The 23,008-nt window shown below is 37.6% G+C and overlaps 1 protein-coding gene across 1 annotated transcript; it reads left to right on the top strand.

Moving 5' to 3' along the window:
- Positions 1-1,023: 1,023 nt before the first annotated feature.
- Positions 1,024-21,179, top strand: ogfod3 (2-oxoglutarate and iron dependent oxygenase domain containing 3). Its single transcript, XM_039664892.2, has 9 exons — positions 1,024-1,208; positions 1,469-1,686; positions 4,835-4,910; positions 6,718-6,760; positions 8,269-8,333; positions 8,835-8,891; positions 9,311-9,464; positions 12,199-12,322; positions 21,009-21,179. The coding sequence occupies exons 1-9, from the start codon at positions 1,141-1,143 to the stop codon at positions 21,143-21,145; spliced, it is 942 nt and encodes a 313-aa protein (XP_039520826.1). The 5' UTR covers positions 1,024-1,140; the 3' UTR covers positions 21,146-21,179.
- The last annotated feature ends 1,829 nt before the right edge of the window (positions 21,180-23,008 follow it).

Below are 23,008 nucleotides of genomic sequence, written 5' to 3'. Positions count from 1 at the left end.
AAATGAGTAAAAAAACCACTGGGTCAAACTAGATCAGATTGCTATATTTGATAACAATATTAAAGCTTAAAGCAGAATTTTTAAGTTCCATTTTTAAAGAGTTAATGTATTATTTTGTATATCTTGCTGTAATATGTATGGCAGACAGAACTGATGGGAACGAACAAATAATTACATTAAAGAAATTATCTCAATTATAATAAAACAACAACTGAACAACCAGTTGGGTAAATAAGTGTGGAGTGTACATTTCTCTTAGTCCATATTACAGTTTATTTGATCAGGTTGGGATTAGTACCTTTGGCAGCCTTTTGAAATAGTAATATTAATTTAGATTTTAACAACCGATAAAAACAATATCAGAAAATCTAGTACGGTGAGACCGCCCACTCACATTTAACTTCCGGGTTCTGAACTGGTTGCAGTTCCACTCTGGGTCCATATGAGGGCGCTCACAGGACGAGTGCAGAATGAATGGAGGTCTATGGAGCTATACCCCTAAAAATCCACTTTTCTCAGGATATAATTTTTTGTCTAGTAATTTGAATGTGGTATTCGAAAGGAGATGGAAAGAAATAACACATTACTGGGTGTTAGATTTTTTAGAGTCACATATTTGCTTTAAAAAGTATTTAATAGGGTCAATGACGTCATACACATCGTACCACCAGACACCTGCTTTACGGCAATCCTTCAGTCACTTTGGTGCATCCAGAAGAATGTCTAATATTGATAATATTAAGACCTAAGTTACCACAACTTAACCCTGTGTGGATGGTAACCTTTATTTTGCAAAGAAAAAAAGAAGCCCTCATATTTAGTCTATGACTATAACCTGTATAAGTTTTTTAATAATACATTGGTTCTTTTTTTTTTTGAAGCTTCGAACAAAGATTTATTTATTCGAATCATATAAATAATTTAAATTCCGTTCCAACGATACAACAGAATGCCAGCCAATCTTTTTACCAGTAAATATATACTTTTACTTTGACTCTAGAAATGTCCGGTGTTTGCCGACGTCCTTCCGGGCGCTTTCGCTCTGAACTTGTATGGGTTAGTTCAGTAGAGTAGATAAACATTGAGTGAAACGAAACCATACACGTGTTATGTTGATGCACGCAGACAGGTATATTAAACATGACTGTACAACGACGAGTAATCAGTAAAAACCCAGAAAGTAGCGCCATTGAAAAGAAAATTAAGAGGTAACGTTAAAGATTTTCAATTTCCGAAACTTTATGAGCTCACATTGACTTTGCCTTGCTGCAAATAATGAGTGATGTTGCTTTAAATCCTTGTTTACTTGCAGAATACTCCCTACATAGTGGAAAATACATGTATTTCTCATGTTCCTTTCGTTGTTCAATCTGACAGTCAAATGAATGGATGAAAGAAATGCACACCTGGCAGTCTACTCTCATCGCCCTGTGTGTTCTTAGGCTGTATTTATATTGTGTTCATTCAGGGGAAATGCGCAGAGACAGGCCTCTTCATGGAGAGGTAACGTTAACTGGCCCACGCTGTTGCTGTTGATAGGAGTCACTGGACTAGTGAGCCTGGTGTATTTCACATGGACTGGTGACTTCACTCACACTTTGGTGTCAAGAAGTGAAATCCTCACTCAGCCCAGAGTGTTCACAGTGGACTGCTCTGAAGACTACAAGGAGCACAAGATATTCCCAGGTATGTTAGTGGTTCTTCCATTGACTGAGCTTCATCCCCTCAAAGGACAGACTACATTGCAAACTTTATTGGAAATTTTTATTGGTTTTGCTGTGCATTTCTGGGTTTTATAAATTTAACATCAAACGACAGTTATAATACTTAAACTGTAATTTAACTTTATTCCCTCCAGTTACTACCAACACAGATCGAATGTGTCCATACAACTGGAAAAGGTCTTTTGTAAATGTATCCAATCTATATTTAATTTTGCAATCTTGCAAGTACTTTTTATAGTTTTTTAACTGTGACATTTAAAATGCATTTGCAGGTATTGATTTTTTTTTTTTTTTGTAGAGAAAATATAATAAATGTGTATTAACACTTACTGCCCTCTGAAAATAAGTCAACACACAGCCGTTATTCTCAAAATAGCTGGCAACAAAACTGAGTACACCCTAAGTGAACATGTCAAAACTGTTTCCAAAGTGTCAATATTTTGTGAGAGTACCATTGTTATCTAGCACTGCCTAAACCTGGGCGTGGAGTTCACCAGAGCGGCACAGATTGTTCCTAGGATCCTCTTCCAATCCTCTATAATGACATCACAGAGCTGCTGAATATCAGACACATGGTGCTTCTCAAACCTTCCACTTGAGGATGCCCAACAGGTGCTCAAAAGGGTTTATGTCTGGAGACATACTTTGCCACTCCATCACCTTCAGCTTCCTCAGCAAGGCAGTTTTCATCTTGGCAGTGTGTTTGGGGTTGTTATCAGGCCGTTCGGTCCAGTTTCTAAAGGGAGGGCATCATGTTCTGCTTCAGAATGTCACATTACATGTTGGAATCCATGTTTCCCTCAATGATGCATAGCTCCCCAGTGCCAGCAGCACTTATGCAGCCCCAGACAATGATGCTACCAACACCATGCTCGACAGTAGACAAGACACAATTTTCTTGGGACTCCTTACCAGAGCGTCGCTACACATGCTGGACACCATCTGAGCCAAACAAGTTTATCTTGCTCTCATCAGGCCACAGGACAATGGTTCCAGTAATTTATGATCTTGGACAGTTTCATAAAGTTCTGAAGGCAAAAGGCTGTCCAACCCGATGCAAGTAAGGTATATCTATATAGTGTCCAATTTATGGCTCGTTTTCACTGAGCGGTACGGTACAGTACAGTACTGTACAGAACGGTTTGGGGTCAGTAAACCTACCTGCCTGGGTCGGTAAACCTAAAAACAACCCTGCCTCTTTTCGTTTAAATTTTAAAATATTAAACATATTCCAGGCAATATGTAATGTATTGCGTATTGCATTGGTACAAATGTTGCAAAAAGCGCTACAGCATTATGATCTTGTAATAAAATTAAAAATAATGACAAAAATCTAAACTCTATCTCTTTTTTGTTAAATTTCAGTTTTATCAATAATAGACATTATAAAAGTATAAGTAAAAAGTAAAAAAAAAGCTATACAGTAAAGCGTTAATAACATAACACAAACAATTCAGTAAAATATACAAATTCAGTGCTCAACTCTATGAAACTTTACTTGGCCTTCTGCCAAAACTATTGGCAAAGGAACGAATTATAGTTTCACGAGAACAAAGATCGCCTGTAACGTCTATAAAGATGAATTATATCTCATGTTTGACCACAGAAACGTCAGACGTGCAGCAAACATCAGAACGATTAGCAGAGGAAAAGCTGTTGCAGGCGGGGTACGCGAGCACCGAACACACCGGTGATTGCTTGGAATGGATCTCAGTCAAATTATCATACATCTATAAATAAACCACAGATTTGAGCTTTAAAAAACTACATTCTCACCTGAAAAACTCTTAAAACCACATGTAGTGACACAATAACATGCCTTTGTAGCACGCGCAAGTGACGATACTCTTTCAACCAATCACCGTTCTGCAGTGAGTCTATTTATTTATCCTTTATTTAACCAGGTAAAAACCCATTGAGATTAAAAATCTCTTTTGCAAGGGAGACCTGGCCAAGATAGGCAGCAAAATTACATCACATCATTACATACGTACAAAGACACACAAATAAAAGCCGATTATGCACTTACAAATGAAATCTCAACGAAAACATTGACATGTGAGGGAGTCCAACTCAAAACTTCTCATTCTCAACTTAAAAACCCTTAAAGGAATCAATTTACTAAGTTTTAAGTCTAGCTCCACCTTTTAGTACCGTACCACTATGCTAGTTACCCCAACGGAAGGGTAACCAAAAAGTGGTTCGGTTCGGCTTTTTGGTAGCATTCACAACTTTTGACAGTGGAAACGCAAACAATTGTGTACCGAACTGTACCATACCGTACCGCTCAGTGGAAACGAGCCGTTAGTGTAAAAAAAGTATTTATTTAACTTAAACTCACTTTTTTTCGTGTGCAGTTGTTTCCAAAAGTTTATGAAAATATTTTGAAATACTTTGAAAATACTAATGGGCATTGCTGTATTGGAGGAAACCTGCTACTAAACCACTTTTAGGAGTAGAAGTCTTTGCTTGAACAAAGCCAGCACCTGTGCATTCCATCGGTGTAAATCAGGAAGGTTGTTGTGGAGCCAGATCTATGATTGACAGTCTGAAGCCTCCCACATAGGACTCATTACCGAACCTCTCACCAGCTTCAAAAAGCTGTATGCTCCACGAACAAAACAAGTGCTGGGATTAACAAGCGTCCCCTTGGCTCTAGTTCACACCTCTATCTTTAAGACAGGTGCAAATAAACTCTGGGAAAGAGGCAATGTGTTCAGGAAAATATATTGTCCTGAAGCCAACCGTAGCCATTTTGCTGAAAGGTCTTACAAATCCCTCTAGGAATTCATACTGGATTCTACCTAGTGGCATATGAATCTATGCCAAAATACTGCATACTGTGGAATTTGATTGGACTTAGAGCCTTGTTGTGAATTGAACACCCCAGTGTGAATGTTGCCTGACCAAAAGCATTTCCTCTCTGAAAGGATGCTGGAATAAACTTCAGAGTCATTATGCAGTACATTTTGCAAGGCAAGCTGCCTCGCTGAATGCGTCATTAAATATGCAGTTTGAAGAGCAAATTTGGCAGAGGCGTAGAGCCAGTTCCTTTAATTGGTGTTACAGTTAATTAATGTATATGAACGGCTAATGCATTCTGTCCCCAGGTTGCACCCCAACAAAATGCGGCAGAGCTATTTCAGACAGTGTGGTGACTTTGGAGGAGGCACAGAAGCTTAGAAGGTACACATTAATACAGACATACATCAAATACACTATCATTCAATAGCTTGGGGTCGGGAAGAATCTTTATTTTATTTTTTTTGCAAGGAAGCATTTATGTGGAATTTTAATTTACTTACTATAATATAAAAAAAATAATTTCAGCTTTTGAAATAGTTAAAGGGGTGGTTGATTCCGATTTTCACTTTTTTCATTTTAAATAGTGTGTAATGTTGCTGTTGGTGCATGAATAGTATCTGCAAAGTTGCAGCGCTGAAATTTCAATATAAGCAGAGAAATCGTCTTTTAAAAATCAGGAAGTTTATTGCCTACAAAAACGACTCGAATGGGACTACGTGTTTTATATGTAACTAACCCATACATTTACATCAACCCTCCATCCGGAACATGCAAAAAAGGGCATGGCCATATTTCTGCGACTCATCGAAAGTGTGTTATGTTCACCCAGCTGTCAGTTCTGCTGTGTTCAGGCTTCCTATGGATGTTGTAGTTCGTTAACAGTGGATACAATTTATGTTTGATTATGTTCCTGAAAATTACAATCGTAATTTAGATCTGTGCTGCGCATTTTACGGAAGACAGCTTCCAGAATCTCCTCAAATTCAATGCCGGATTCAACGTAAAACTGTTATTAAAGGGATAGTTCACTTTGAAATTAATTGCTGATATGTTTTAGCTTACCTCAAGGGCATCCAAGATGTAGGTGTCTTTGTTTTCACAGTATTTTTAATTTTGATATTTTTAGGTCAAACCTTTGTTGTCTATCAGTCATATAATTGAAGTCTATGGGGATCTCCTAAAAGAGCATGCACAGAGAAGTCCAAATTAAACATGATTTAATGAGTCGTAAATGTAAGTACACATTGATGGCCTAAGACACGGAACGAGCGGTTTGTGTGAGAAAACGAACAGTATTTATATAGTTTTTACCTTGTTACCACAGCCACGTCCGAGTGATCCGAAGGCACGGGTGCTTCGGTTTGCACATGCGCCGGAAGTGATCTCTTGCGTGTGTACGTCACTCATTGTTTACACAGAGATTTTGGAAGTTTTACATTTCATTGTGAAGATCTAAACATATTTAGATATACAGGATATCGCAATGGAAGACTATTTCGATATATCTAAATATGTTTACCATTCTTTACTAAGAGTGAAATGCTTTATGCTAGTCAACACTACATGTTGGCTAAATGCTAATAAAAATTAGCTTCTTATTGTAACGTTGCAGTGGGAGTTTACATGAGTTTCAAGCATGATTCAGCGTGATGCTTTCTCCGTTATTGACAGTCTCAGTGTGGCCGGTAGTGAGTGCTCGCTCTTGAGTTTGAGAAACCAAAATGTGAAAAATGTGATTATTTTTTGTGGAAACCGTGATACTGAAAGTGTATGGAAAGTTTAACCAACAAAAAAAAACACAAAAAAAACAAACACAAAGGAACTATATAGTTGGAATCACTTTCAGAATGATTTTTTTTTTCAGCAAATGAACGATAAAAACACTGACAGCCAGTCAGAATCCATCATGCTTTGAAGACATCTGGAATTCAAAGCAGCAAACAACACTGCAGCATGCTTATAATAAATGAATGATATCATCCAGTAGTGTGGATGCTAATATGTTTATCATTATATTTGTAGTTATTGTTATTGGTGTGAACGGGTCTTTGAATATGTCTTTGCTGTCTTTTTTGATCAACTGAATGTGTCATCCTTAAAAAAAGAAAAGAAAAAAAAATCTAAATTCCAAACTTTTGAATAGAAGTATACATGCATAAATTAATACGTTTCCCCTCTAATTCCACAGGTTAGCTGAGCGGGGGTTATCACTTGCTGGCTCAGATGGTGGTGTGAGTAGAAACTCTTCATGCTTTCATCCGTGTTTAAAAATGTTTGCATGTTGGTCTATCAAGAAAGCAGCTGTTTGAGAACACAAGAGGGCAGTACATACTATGGTTGTGACTTCAGCTGGGATTCAAAACCAAACTTATTTTCCATTATGATGGCACCAAATTGTTTGGTATGATTGAGTTTATACAGGAAAGCACTTTCATCAAGAGCGCATTTGAGAATTCGCATTCAATGGGTGACAGATTTGGGAAGCAACTGTTGTATGTGTGATTTTGCCAGTGGTGAAATTGAATTTTACATTCGTAGCAGATTAAGCTCAACTCGCTAGTTCATCACTCTGTGGTTTAATGGTAAAATACAAAAAATATAATAGTAGAAATTAAAGTCCCGTGTCGAGAAAATTGTTGTCGAGACCTGAACCATGTTGTAAAATAATGCACCAGAAGGGAGTAAAAGATCCTTTATGTGAAATAGTTAAGCGGCTAGAGTTTTATTTGTTTACCTTAAGTGATGTGTTGATGGTGTTTGTGCTATAGTGGCATAGAGTGGCGATGTACTTGTTAAATACACTAAAAACAGTGACATTGTGAATATTATTACAAAACTCTTTTTTTCGATTTTTAAAATGTATTTGATGGCAAAGCTGATTTTTAGCAGCCATTAATTCAGTCTTCATTGTCACATGATCCTTCAGAAATCATTCTAATATGCTGATTGACTCATAATGTGACTAATATTTTTGTGGAAACCATAGTACTTTTTACCCCCAATGTTTTTATGAATGGAAAGCATTTATTTGCATTTGAAATATGAATCTTTTGTATAGCTTTTAATGTCCTTACTGCCACTTTCTGTCAATTTAATAAAAGTATGCATTTCTTTTTAAATAAAATCATACTGATCCCATACTTTTGAGTGTAGATGTTCAAGCCTTTCACCCATTGTTATGCTGATAATATAATTTGTAATACATTTCATGTGTAGAAAAATGCTAAATTGAAGCATGTTCACTTGTGTTTACATTTGAACCCCTCTTATGGAGGGACTGTTGATTACTTGTATGAGGTGTTCACTGTGGATTACACAGAGGATATCTGATGCCTGTATAATGTTATATAAAATGAACTTTTCAGGTAGAAACCTAGTCTGGGATCTCACCAGGCAAAGAGGCTTTTAGTGAAACCAGTGAACTAAAAGAGGGTTTAACAGAGGGTCCTGCTGTGTTTTTAAGAGCAGAACAGCCCCATCATGATGATTTATGATGTGTGCGGAGACAGAGAGCAGGGAATACCAGGGCTGAGAGGAGTCCATCTGTTGACCTTATGATTAAGCATGAATAACCGCAACCTCAGCGGTACAGTCCAGCACTCGGGTAGTTGCAAGTCTTTGGAGTTGAGTCAGACCCAGAGACACTAGGGAAAGCTGGGCTTTTTTAGTCAAATATTGACTGTTTCCACTTTGAAAGTGTTTCCACTGTCTTTATTCTGTTCATTTTTGTTGTGTACAGGCCTCCATCCTGGATCTTCACTCTGGGGCATTGTCGATGGGAAAGCAGTTTGTTAATATCTATAAGTGAGTATTCCGTGTGGATTTATACGGCATCTAACAGGAAGTGATCTACAATTGAACTCCACCGACAGCTTGATCTGTCCAAATCACAGCTCTATCAGATCTCTCTGTGTTTCATGTACACTTCAAAGTATACCCTTGGCCCAGGCCAGAGGAGCTGAACAGAAATCAGTGGCGGCAATGATGGGAAAGACTTTCTAGCTTCGATTGTGAAAGATCTTGTCTTGATCTCTTACACCTGGAGATTTTTCTCATGTCTTTATGAGGTTTACACTTTGGTGCCCACACACAGGCTGGTACTTTGTTGGCAGTTAACTTGCACAGCTTGAATGTTTTGTCACGCTTTGTGACATTTTGGTCCTCTATGTGTGTATCTATTGATGCTTGCATTTTGATGTGGCTGCAGTATTTAAATGGCTGCCGTCCTACAAATGTTTAAGGTGGTGTGTTTGATATTGGTTCTATTTTTATTTCAAATCAATCCATGCGATTTTTCATCCACAGATATTTTAAGAATGAGATAAGGGATGTTTTCACAGAAGAAGATTTTGAACTATACAAGTGAGTGATGTGGAAATGTTTGTATCATTTCATTTGACTAAATCTATTAATGGAAATCATTCAGTTCTTAAATATTGGAGTCCAACATTGGTCCATTTCATTTTATTGTATTTAAAAAATAATGTTTTATTTAATTGTTTTTTTTATATTAATATTTGTGTGCTTTTTTTTTTTCTTTTTTGTTTATCATTGTCACTTTAACTGTATACCTGCAGAGAGACATTTTTGATCATTGCATTGTGACTCATGTAGGTTTTAAACTGTTAGCATGTGTCAAGTTAAAAATAGTTTGCCCACCAACTAGTTGTTTAGAAAATCTGTGGTTTTTGTAATGCCTATTATGGATATGGATGGATAAAAGTACCACTAGCCGATGGCAACTATATAAAGAATTTCCATGTGCTCCGTTTTAAAACCAGGGATGTTCGTGGCCGAATTCAAAAGGTGATAGCCGAGACGTTTGGTCTGGACTCCAAACAGATGTATCTGACCAAGCCCACCTTCTTCTCTTGCATCAACAGCACCTCTGCCAAAACCACTCATGATGAGTACTGGCACCCACATATCGATAAGGTAACCGGCACATCCAAGAACACATGTAACGTCTAGCTTTTAAATCATATGCTTGGAATGTGAAAGAACTCCTAATGTTTACTCAATGACCAGTGTTCTGAAACTGCCAATTGGTATCTCAGAACATGGACCAAAAATATCTCCATGCGCAAGGGCTCAGATGTTTTGAAGTAGTTTTTATAGGCCATGTTATTACAAAGTTGACATTTATAAATAAATAATGTTTCACATCAAATTAGTTCAGTGACTTGAAATAAAGCAGAACTTTAAAGATTTGCCTCCCTAGACAAGTATCAATAGCACACACAAATAGATTTGAATATGAATAATGGAACTACATTAATATTATATTCATGATGTAACCACCTGTCAGCTAATTATTGCAGATATGGAATTAATTGGAACTCAACCCTAATTACTGGCGTATGGGAGATCCCCACAGCCTTGTGCTGCTCGGCTTCATGAACCATTTTTGTAATAGTTGAATTTGATTTTAAAGTGGCAAATATATGTCGTGTTTATACAGACTATTAATGCTGCACAGATGTATTCTATACATGAATCACAATCACAGGGAACAATGAATCACACACTGTAATGTTCATTTATTGATTTGCAGTGAAACATGCTGATTGATGAGACATTTATGCTTTCTAAAAGACTGATTCGAAACGTTTACAAAAAGTATTTCAGAATCGAACTGGCAACATATTTAAGTATTTAAGAGCTGGCTTAATTGCTCAATATAACATAATTTCAGCTTTCAGCTATATAGTTATCGGGATTCAATTGCTTTAAGGCATTTAAGCCCATGTGTAGAAAGGTATTATGTTTTAAGCCTTTAACCACCGTCCTAGATCATAGATTGTTGAGACTATTTACAGCCAATATTGGAAATTTACTTTGGATTTTTTTTTTATCAGGTCTCCCCCCCCCATATTTCACCTATTTTTGTGAATGTTCTATGTAAATCGGACACGAAAAAGACGATTTTAAACAATATCATGTGATTTGCCATAGAAATATAGCATTGTATACCCTTTTAACAGTTATAGTGTCACCTAAAAGCTTGCATGCCCCTTTAGAGTCATAAGTTGCATATGCTCGCCTAATTTCGTGAATTTTTTGCGTTTCGGTTTGATAGACTTTTTGGTACACTTGGCCACGCCCATATTATAAATTACTCTTTTATAGCTGTCCAAATGCTAAAGTTCACATTTTTTAAAATTATTTTTGACCTAGAGTTCAGAGAGTTATACTGTGCTTTTATAGAGGTTGAGAGAAAAACCTAGGACCTTGAGCCATGAGGCAAACAAGTCATTATGTAATAGTTGCTCAAACTTCTTTGGCAAGACAGTGGCCTTGTATTTAGAGATGTGTGAATATCATCATAGACCATCACAGCACCTTGGACAAAGACGCCACATGCCAGTTTTCAAATCATTCAGAATGACTGTTGCATAGCTATAGCTGTTTTTGTGTTTTATTTCCAAAAAAAAAAAAAAATCACCATGTTGCCAGTCGCTGGAAGTGCTCAGCAATATATGCACCCAAAACAATGTTTAGTAAAGCATGTTTAGGACCTGAATTCTTTATTTGGCCAGACTTGAAAAATCGCAACAACATTGCCTTAAAAAGATGTGATTTTATTTTTAATCGGTCTAATGTTCCTACATAACTTTGTAGCTGTTGAAATTAGGTCTTGAGGGGATTTAAAAACAAGTCTAAGTTAATTTATCTCTGGTCTTTAGAAGTACCTTTGATCTCTGAGTTGGTTGTGCGTTTATGAATGTGGCCATTAGGGTGATTTTAATCAAAGTGATCATTTCAACTTTGCAGGCAAGGTTTATGCGCTTGGCTGTAACACAGGAATAAACTGCTTACATTGAAGATAAAGTGCTTTTGTGTTTTGGATTTCTTCATGTTGGATGAGATGCAAAAATATAAACAGATTGAGAAGGTTGTAGCTTGTGGCTGCTCCTATTGGTTTGTTTTTGAAATGTAATTGTCCACATTGCGTCATCATCTGTCATTTGCTTATACAATTTTACAATTCACTTGAATCGACTCGTGTTTAGTCAGAAATGCATTACACCAAAGTGATAATGTGCTGGTAGGGTTTATCCATATGGGTTGTGGGATGATATTTTGGCATTGGTAGAATAATAAAAGCAAATAAGCGTCTCAAATGCTGAATGTACTCCCTCTGCGGTAGGTGTGTGGAATATTCCTCATTAATCAGTCTCTGAAAAAACACTGGAAACAACGTGCCGTTGCCGGAATATTGCCAGCCTTAAATCCTAGATTAGATTAAAGTAGTTAAAAGTGTGGTCCGACATGCAGAGAAGTGACGCCTCTGTGGTTTGGGATCACTAAATAGATTTCCCTCATAAAGCAGAGCAGAGTTTAAAGTCCCAGGGATGCTATTAAATTATACCACTGTTTTTCGTTAAGCCAGGAAATCTTCGGTTTTACTAGTTTTTTTTTAATGTATTTTTTTTTTTTTACTTGTCTACATTATAAAAATTGCAGTTAAAATTAAATTAATACATTTTTCAATCAACAGAGATTAACTAAAAAACCCTTTACATATCATGTCATGATCCATTTGGTTCTCCCCACCCAACTAAGATTATTAAAACATCTTAATTATTGCTTTAGGCTCATGCTGAGATTTTTTTTTACAGAAATGTTAATGGGGTTTAAAATGTGGATTTTTTTTTTTTTTTAACAGGAGACTTATGGATCTTTTGACTACACATCTTTGCTCTACTTGTCCGATTATGGTTTGGAGTTTGGTGGTGGACGGTTTGTCTTCATGGACCCGAATAGCAACAGAACTGTGGAGCCACGGGCCGGTAAATGCACACAATATCACACACATCATCGGGATTTGTATAAAAGCATGAAAGTAATGCAATGTGGTCAAGCAAGATAAGGATTCAATTAGAATTCTATTAGAATTTATTTGATTGCCATGCGCGAGGGAGAGAGTGCACGCGCGGCCGGGGTGGAACTGGGTCGTAACACCAGGTGTGCAAAAGAGACAGGCGCCTATTTGGGACTCTGCTATTTGAAGTTTTATGATATTTAGGAAACCACTGTTATGCATTATTTCCACATCTGCAATTTTCTTAGCAATGTTAAAATGCACATCAACCGATCACTTGTTTAGCGTTCATGTAAACAATTCAGATTCACCAATCGGAATGAATTCAGTTAGATTGAAAAAAAAGCTGCCCATGTAAACAGTGAAATGGCGACTGCAGAAAGCAAAAGCTGAATCCCGGACATCGACGGCCGGACATATTGAAAATATGCGGAACAGCCCATACTACTGAATGTAGTCTTTAAACCTCTCGCCAAAAAATCCTGCGATGGCACAAAATGACAATTTTTGCATCATCGGATAATTTTTTTCCAGACAAAAAATACATAAATCTCTCGTCTCAGGGGGATATGAGGGTGGAAAGCATGGTAATTTAAAAATGCTAGAGGTTTTCTACTAATGGTTTCCCTTTAAGCCCAAGCCCAAACCTGTGAATTACAGTGTACGATAATATAAATGAAACAAATTTAATATATGTATGAAAATGCTTAAAGCTAAACTCTACCTTGTTGGATTCAAACAACCTCTTACCAGACAATGTGTTACGTCTGCTTAAATTAAGATCAGTCACGCTCTGCCTGGTAACTCTGCCTAATGTGGCATATAATGTGCAATGTAGAATGATAGTTTTGCATAACATGGTAAGTTTCCATTCTATTGGGAAGGGGAAATTGCAAATTAACCATTGTGTCTTTCTACAGGAAGTACACTTATAGCTATGTACTAAAACAAGTTGATAACCTGTCGTGAAGATACACTGCTGGTAGTGTGTATAAACTTTGAGGTTATTAAATTGGCATTACTGAGGTTCTTTCACACACTGGAGTCCATTTACTGAATCATTTAAGTGGTTCTGCAGTTGCACTGAAGTGCGAAAGGATTGGCAACAGTTATCACTTTTTGGATGCCACCATGAATTACAGTAATATGGAATTTTGCTAAGGCTCTCTCCTCTATTGCAATGATTTCAGCCACACTCCAAAACCAATTTGACTTGTTTTACATATCTTTTGCATGGACTAATTGTTTTGTTTTCTCAGCCTGGCATTTTGATGTCCCATGATGACGCCATCCATGAATAGCTGCCTGATTATTTGGTCTGCACGGAGAAGCTTTTATTTTGGCTCGTGCCTGTGAATTAATTTACCTTTCAGCTCTTTATTAGAATCTGTCACTTTTGAGTGGATAATGTTTGCTATTTTCCAAGGTGCACTCTGTGGCATCATACAATGATGATAGAAACTGTCAGGTTCCTCCTTTTAAAATCTGTCCCCACATATCCCCACTGGGCCAGTGAGAGGTGTTTTGCCATTCAGCCTGACATTTGATCATGGAGTGCTCTCTGAACCCATTAAAGCTTGATGCCAGGTGTTAGAAGATGGCAGGTGACTGCAGATAAGATATATGCTTTTGTGCGTACATGTACAGGTGTTGAACAAAATAGTGTGAACAGCCAAAGGGTTCATGTAATTTAGTCTACAGGGAGGGGGAGACTAAATTACATGATATCAGATTGTGCGTTTTGGAGTGAAGCACGTGACCTACGTTTCTTGTCACCGAAGTCTCTATAACCGCCTGAAACTTTGGGGGTCTGTGAGTGAATCGGAATCGAAAACTCGCTTTATTGTGTTTATAACCAGGGTGGCTAGGGTTTGACACACGTTTTGGGATGGGCCGCCTAACACGGGGACCTGATACCCTTATATTGTGATTTATAATATAATCACAGTATAAGGGATCCACCGGGCCGAAGAGGCCTGACCTGGAATCCGGGGCGTCGAGGAACACCATTCTATCCGCCTCCTTGATGTCCGTGAGCATGAGCCACAGGTGGTGTTTGAGCACGATATGTATGATCACCATACTACTCCTGATGGCTTGCGCCATAGCTTTGGTAGCCCGCAAAGCAAGGTCCGTGGCACTCCTCAGGTCCTGGAAGGACTTGGGCCAGTCTTGTCCATAGATTGTAGAAGCTTGGCCTGGTAGACCTGCAACACCGCCATCGTGTCCAGGGCCGAAGCAGCTTGGCCGGAGGCGGCGAAAGCGCGTCCAGCGAGAGCTGAAGTGCATCTGCATGGCTTCACAGGATGCACCGCCTTAGTTCTCTAACTAGCCGCAGTGCTTGGGCAGAGATGAGCAGCCACGGCCTCCTCTAGGTGCGACAATGACTCATAGCCCTTCTCCGCTGCGCTGTCCATGGAGGAGACAGAGGATCCTGTACCTGCACGCTGGTCTCCCTCGAACAGAACCGGGGATGGAGTTGCTGGCTGGTGTGGGCTCGTTTATCTCCATCACCTCCGGTTGACGCTGGCTGCGGCGCTTCTTTTTCCCAGGCCGCAGGACGGCGGGGAAAGGAAGAGCAGTGGAAGCGGCGTCACAAGCGGCATCTTGGGAGAGAGTGAGCTGCGACGGGCATGCCCGCACAGACCGAAAAAAGCAAACAAAGGATATGTTGCACTGAGTTGCAATGAATTACACTGAGTTCAAACTCGACACGTGCCACAGCATCTCCACAGCAGCACGGGTCCATTATAAACCTGACGCTGACAGACCATGGACGGCAAATTCAACATATTTTTGTCATGTATTATATAACGTTTACTTAAAAATGTGTGATCATTTGTTTCCGAGCAGATAAGTTAGTCTAATACAAGAAGTATCAACAGTCTTAGATTTTTCATGTTCTTTGTGAGAAATACAACAGAAACAAATGATTAAACACAATACTGACCTGTTAAATGAATATGAATATAGCTCAGATAATTGGATTATTGGAGAATTAGGTGAGTAATGCACACAGTTTGAGACGTTAAGATCTCCAATCACGTTTTAGAGAAACATTAAAGAGATCTAATTTGTTTCGTGTTTATTTCCTGTAGAACAGTACTGGTGCTGACATAAATATGTGTGCGTATTTATGCGAGTGATCAGATATTATTTTGTTTACATTTTATATATTTAGTTGGTGGTACAACATGTATCTGTCAAAGCTTGACAAACAGGAAATTAAGGTAGACCGGGCTGAAGATTTGGACTTACATTATGATCTCTTGGATATCTAACGTGTGTGCAAGTTTGAACAGCAAACAACATTAGCTTATTTACTTAAAGTACAGTAAGTATGGCATTTTATCTCTGTCTCTTTCTCTCTTTTTCATTTTTTTTTTATTTCATATCATAGAGAACTTGGCCAACATCCATGAAATGCCACAATTGCTAAAACTTTAATCACAGATTCAATGCTAATATTTGAAAAATATGGTGCCATTAATAATCATAAAATCTGGACAGCTGGAGCACCAAGATGAACTTCAACATCTGCTGTGGTCAGTTTAATCACCTGACTTGAATATCATTCAATTCTCCCTCCAATATCTCTGCAGCAACTGGCAGATGCTCTGAAGGATGACATTTCACTGAAAACTATACAAAAAGTAGCATTAATCTATTCTAAGTGGATTTGTAAGCTGTGTTATAGGCAATTTGTGGTGAAACACAGTAATAAATAGAAACTGCCTGTTTCCCAGGTGTTGACATTATTAAGATATATACACTCACCTAAAGGATTATTAGGAATGCCATACTAATACTGTGTTCGACCCCCTTTAACCTTCAGAACTGCCTTAATTTTACGTGTGGCATTGATTCAACAAGGTGCTGAAAGCATTCTTTAGAAATGTTGGCCCATATTGTTGATAGGATAGTACAGTGAACTCATTGTTATGTTCAAGAAACCAATTTGAAATTATTCGAGCTTTGTGACATGGTGCATTATCCTGCTGGAATAGCCATCAGGGGATGGGTACATGGTGGGCATAAAGGGATGGGCATGGTCAGAAACAATGCTCAGATAGGCCGTGGCATTTAAATGATGCCCAATTGGCACTAAGGGGCCTAAAGTGTGGCAAGAAAACATCCCCCACACCATTACACCACCACCACCAGCCTGCACAGTGGTAACAAGGCATGATGGATCCATGTTCTCATTCTGTTTACCATCTGAATGTCTCAACAGAAATCGAGACTCATCAGACCAGGCAACATTTTTCCAGTCTTCAACTGTCCAATTTTGGTGAGCCCTTGCAAATTGTAGCCTCTTTTTTCTATTTGTAGTGGAGATGAGTGGTACCCGGTGGGGTCTTCTGCTGTTGTAGCCCATCCGCCTCAAGGTTGTACGTGTTGTGGCTTCACAAATGCTTTGATGCATACCTCGGTTGTAACAAGTGGTTATTTGTCAAAGTTGCTCTTCTATCAGCTTGAATCAGTCGACCCATTCTCTTCTGACCTTTAGCATTAACAAGGCATTTTCGCCCACAGGACTGCCGCATACTGGATGTTTTTCCCGTTTCAAACCATTCCTTGTAAACCCTAGAAATGGTTCTACGAGAAAATCTCAGTAACTGAGCAGATTGTGAAATACTCAGACTGGCCCGTCTGCCACCAACAACCATGCCACATTCAAAATTTCTCAAATCACCTTTCTTTCCCATTCTGGCATTCAGTTTGTAGTTCAAGACATTGTCTTCCTAAATGCACTGAAGCAAATTATATATATATATATATATATATATATATATATATATATAGTGTCACTGATCTGATGTTCTAGGCTTAAAATACCCATTTTAATGCATTATTCATCAGACCCCAGTGTTTTTAGCTCTGGATTTCTCCCTCCCGCCGTGCCCCATCTCCAGCAAGGGTGATGATTTTTGAATGCCTGCCACCAGTTTTAAATTAATTGAGATACAGTGTCGTGGATGTAGCAGGTGGAACATGTTCCTGTTCACTGGGCGGTAGAAGCAGTGTGCTCTGTTGGTGCATTGATTTTCCATCAGGTGTGGCTGATGAGCCCTGATCTTCACTACGGTAATTATTACTCTGTATAACTGTCGAACATGCAGGCTGTAATTATAACTAGACTGACAATCAACCTCCCTCTTCCATGATGGATGTGAGTAGAGATATTGGCCTGTTGAGATACACAGTGCTTAATATGATGGAGGATGACAGAGGTGAGATGAGAAAGGGGGGTGCTGATACAGGCATAAGAAGAGTGTGGAAAATGACGTCATATTTTAAGATGAGATTGCATGGGGCAAAAAGCACTTTATTTTTGACGCACTAGGAAAATTGACGCCTGGCGCTGGATGAATCCTGTGGGATCACAGCTGCATCTCCTGATTTGAGGCACAGAGGAGCAACGTGCTCTTGGCCTAGCAAGTTCAGTTAGAACCAGCTGAGGAGTTTAAAGAAGGCAACAGGTGCATGTTCAATGTCAGGTGGAAAAACAAACCTGACAATTTTTTTTGGTGTTTTATATCTGTGGTGGCAGACGAAAGGAAATGGGTGCAGTTTCAGATGTGACACTGTTTTGATGTGCAAATATAGTGACGCTTTTTTAAAAGCAGAAGACCTTGAAGTGGTGAGGTACTGTCATGTTTTGACCTTATAGTATGCATTTATTTTTTTTATCGATTTCTCTTATATCGATTTCTTTGCATTTTACCTACTAATAACATCAGTATGTTCTTTTAAGGCTAGTCGGTTCACTGGGCGACCAAAACTGTTTTTCATGATTAAGCTTCAAAAACATTTTAATGTTTTTTGCAACATACAGACACATCAATTTCTACATTGTATTGAGATAAAATGTTTCTTAAAATAAACTCCTCTCCATGGAAACACAATCAAATCATATCATTAGAAACTCGGAAATAATTGCCATGTTATTGTTTCCCTGTGAACCAAGTTTAATGACAACATGCTGACCAACCATGAGCTCTTCTCTGAGCTTTTCATGCTTAATTTGTTGATTTGTTAAATTTCTATATGGTGTTTTTAGCCAGTTTCTCTCTTGCTTGATATCATTCCTCTTCTAATTTCCATGCAAACACTGTAATCTGGATTTAAAATTTTCTAGCCTAATACTCCAGATGTCCCTGGGCATCTTGCAGATTTTATGGCATTATACATTTTCCTTCAGAAACGTTTCATTTTCTTAAACGTGTAGCATCATTGTAACATTTTAATGAGATTCAATGTAGCTTTCACAATCAAAAATGGTCGACGAGGGTCAGAATGAAGCAGACACAACGGAGGTAATTTGCATAAATATCCTGTTTAGCAAATGTCTCCTTGTGCATCTTCAGTTGAAGTATACATAATTAGACTTGGCTAATTAGCATGGAGGCAGCATGCGGTTTTTAATAATATCCGTCCAGCTACAACCTGCATGGATTACTGTAAAATCTAACATTTTAGGGAGGAATGTTTTTATTGAAAGGGTCTAGTTTAAAATACTCATTTCCTCTTGCTGTAAATCTCAATAATAGCACCATAAGAAAATAATTTATGATCAATTAATTGAAATTTGTTCACTTAATAATTGAGAATCAATAATGAGGTGATGTAGACAAACTATTGATTTATAAAACAAATTTCCCATTTTGACAGAACTGATTTAAAACAATCAATGCAAGTATTCTTACATTTACAATCTCAAGAATTTTTAGAGGTGACATAAATACAGTTTGATACTCTAAAAATAATCAAATGTTGCTGTGTTAATTTACTAAAAAAGAACCAGCCCGCGGCTCATAAGACTAAATCGTCTCATCTGTATCAGTGTTCTACGCAAAAAAAAAGTTTCAGTCTCTAAAGGAGACAATGTTCTGTTTTGGGACCCATTTTATTTTCTTTGTAATATCTCTTTAACATTCCCAATGCTAGGTATCAATTTTGTTTATGATACTGCCATTTATTTTTGTGCTTTACAAGCACTTCAATACTTACAATCAGTGTTTGATATTGTACAGATACGCCTGTCAACTTAAACTGGTTTTAAATATAAAACCAAATGAATGATATTTTCAAATTCCAAAGCTCTACCAAGGAATTTTTTTGATATTATATCATCCTAGTCCTAGGGAACAAAAATAGAATGTGTTGCAAGTTCTAAGTGCTTGAGTTTTCTTTTTGATAGATGAGTAATCTTTCATTTATATTTTAAGCTTCATATTGATTAAATCATTTCTAAACTTAAGCTTAATTTTTTTTATTTCAGAAACATAACTTTTTCTTTCACTGCAAGGAAATGTTTGGGGTTTGCAACGTTTTTACCACTATTGGACTTTAATCTGCTTCAAATGAATGCTCAGTACACTATCTAAAAACACTTCTGGATATTGTTTTTCCACAGTGTTTTATCAAACTCTTCACTGCATTTTATATGATAAGTCTGAGTTACCATCTCTGTATCCTCAAGGTTTTAAAGGGTTAGTTCACCCAAAAATGAAAATTATGTCAGTATGTACTCACCCTCATGTTGTTCCAAACCTCTATGTGTTTATTTGTTCTGCTGAACACAAAGGAAGATATTTGGAAGAATGTTTTAATCAAACAGACCTCATTCCCATTGACTACCATAATTGGCATTATTTCATGTATAGGTAACTCCTTATTTGTCTTTAAGCTTATTTAATACAAATGCATGCTATAATCTTAATTCAAATGACATGTTTTACCTCAAAGTTCCTCAGGTCTGAACTGATCTTCAAAAATAAGATTTTTAATCTGATGTTTCTGTTGCTTGGAATAATTTACAAAACAACCTAAAGCTGACCATGCTTCCGTCACTGAAAGAGTTTGTTACTTTTATTAGATTTGTGTTTTATCCCCTGTAAAAATTCAGGACTGAACATGTTGAATAGTGCTTTACAAAGTCATACTTTTACCCTCCTAAATCATGCTTGTTTTTATTAACCATTCTCCACTTTGGCATATATTGCGTTTTCCTTCCATCCTTTTCCATTACAGAATTCCAATTGCATCGCCTAATACTTCCAAATTACTCGGGCTTTCTTTCCGATTGCAGGATCTATGCATTATGGATATTCCTCCAGCAGTGCGGTTCAACATACAGCATTTATTCATAGAATTTTACACATGCATTTCCACTTCAAATTTGTTTTTTGTTTTTTTTCAAAAAAACAAGGTCTACAAAGGCCAGTCCAGGTAGACATAATGAAGGCAATTTACATAAAAATCAACTTTAGCAAAGGCCTCCTGTCTTCTTCTTAAAAATGTAGTCTTAAAATGAATTTAACAATCCAACCAAGCAAAATTAGCATGTTTTAGTTAGTAATTATCCCAGCACCAACTGTGAGGCTTTGGAACCTTTTTCCATCAACACTCAGATTTATTGTATGCTGGTCAACATGAAATGCAACGATAATTGTCGAACACAAACATAAATTCAGATACTACTTTTTAATCATAAGGGTGGAACATCTGTAGAAAATCCTTAGTTTGAACATCATGATTGACTTTAGCCTGATGTTAGCATTCTTCATGTACAGTTTTTCCGCATATCACTTCAACCTTTTTTTTCTTGTTTCTCTCTGTCATCGTCCCTCTCCTTTCATCTCCTGCAGGTCGAGTATCTTTTTTCTCATCCGGTTCTGAGAACCTCCACCATGTGGAGAAGGTCGTTTGGGGCACACGATATGCCATTACGGTGTCTTTCACATGTGACCCCGATTATGCCATTGATGACCCCTCCCTGCCGTAGGATCCATCTGTCTCGAACGGACGAGTGACGGTAACCTTAGGGGAAACAAAGAAAAATGCTGAAACACTCTCTGGCACTTTCAACAGTCAGGTTCATGGCATAAAAAACCCTTATTGTCCCATTAGAAAAATGTTTGGGATTTCCTGTGCTCAAATGGGTTTTGTCTCTGTTTTTAATTTAAGAGGAGTTTTCAGGAGATTTACTTGAACTGCTGTCATTTTAAAGACATATATCTTTTGAGTTTGGAAGGTGTTTCTTTACAATTGAACTCTCTCTTTCCTGGCTGTTTTTCACTCTTTAAAATCTTTTATATTATTATAGTTAAATCACTGTCTAGACAGACAACACAAATGGGATGATTGAACAGGTGTATGTAATGAAAACAAGGGGTTGGGAACCCGATTGTCAGATATCTCTGCTTATGTCACCAACTGAAAAAAAAATATTTGTAGAATTGCTTTCTAAAACTGCATATGCTTCTAATGAAATATGAACTTATCGGATAACTAAAAGAACATTTTATTCCTTCACATATGTCTTTCTACTTGAATGAAATTTTTAAGAGAACTTTTTTTGATATCTTTGATACACGAGTGTGTTGTAATATTCAAGGAGAGAAAGTTGACCTTATATGTCTCGCTTTTTTTTTTTTTTTGAATGTCTCTTTAACTTTCCAGTGCCAAGTATGAAATTTTGTATTGTGTATCTGGTGAGCTTTTGGAAACATTCCTTCCTTCAAGTGTGTTAGATATAATTACACTGACATTATGTGGTAAAAGTCAAGTTCAGCCAATCACAACACACTTGTGTTGAGCTAATTGGCTTCTCTGTTTACTGGCCCAATTAAAATGGATGGTTATTACTTCATGTAAAGCATAGGTAACTATTAAAATTTTCTCAAAAGTATGTTTTTCAGACCTTATGCTATGAATCTGTCAACCTGTGGTGAATTTTAATGAATAAAAAAGGACAACGTAGCATGTTAAGCTAGAATTTTAGACGCATTCTGAATCCGCTTGTGCATTTAATGCCCATTATTCAAACGCACACATCAGCTTTATTATAATAGGAAAAGCAGTCTCTTTAGGCTCCTTGTTTTTCCAAGTCTGCTCAAATATGATGATTCATGAATTTTGGCCGATGCTTTATTTGCTTTTCCGGTTTCATCATTAATAGTTTAATTGGAAATCTCTCTTGGTTAGTAATGTCCCTTTTTCAGTTGCTAATTCATTCATGCTTTAGCTACTCTGTAAGGCTGAATATTAACAAGTGTTCAAAGACTCTTCATAAAATGGTCGTTTTAGGTTTATGCAAAACAAGTCAGTTTTACCAACAGCAATCACAGTCTTGTGTCTCAGGGCACGATCCCCTCAGTGACTAGGCTGAACCACTGATTTATTGTCACTGTATAGACGCTTTCATCAGACGCGTTGCCATGGTGATGAGCTGGCCCAAAGTTAACTTCCGTTCTGTTCGTTTATTAGCGTTTACTGGATAATATGGCATTGACTACAAATGCAGTGAAAGTTAAGGTGATGAGCAGGTTGTTGAGCTGTGGGGTGCAACCTGACCTAGGGAGCAAACGCAATTTTTAAAAATAAAAATGTCAAGGTTTCCTATGAGGGAGACAGCGGTATTAAAATAGCCTATGTTTATCTGAGTGATAACCGGTACAGTGTTTCCCATACATTTATTTGTGGCAGCCCACCACATTATCAGCGCTGACCGCCACATATTGATTTCCGTGTTTTTAACAATTTAAGATGGGAAAAGTTGTAATTGACTGCAAAGTTGCGTGCAGCGCATATTCGCACGCTCTCTCTCTCTCGCAAACACATTGACAGCGGACCAGTCTGTGTATTG

Source organism: Pimephales promelas, chromosome 17 (genome assembly GCF_988280905.1).
Source record: "Pimephales promelas chromosome 17, fPimPro1.hap1.1, whole genome shotgun sequence".
NCBI lineage: Eukaryota > Metazoa > Chordata > Actinopteri > Cypriniformes > Leuciscidae > Pimephales > Pimephales promelas.
Note: the sequence above shows the minus strand (reverse complement) of the source record. Positions and strands in the feature narration are given on the sequence as shown.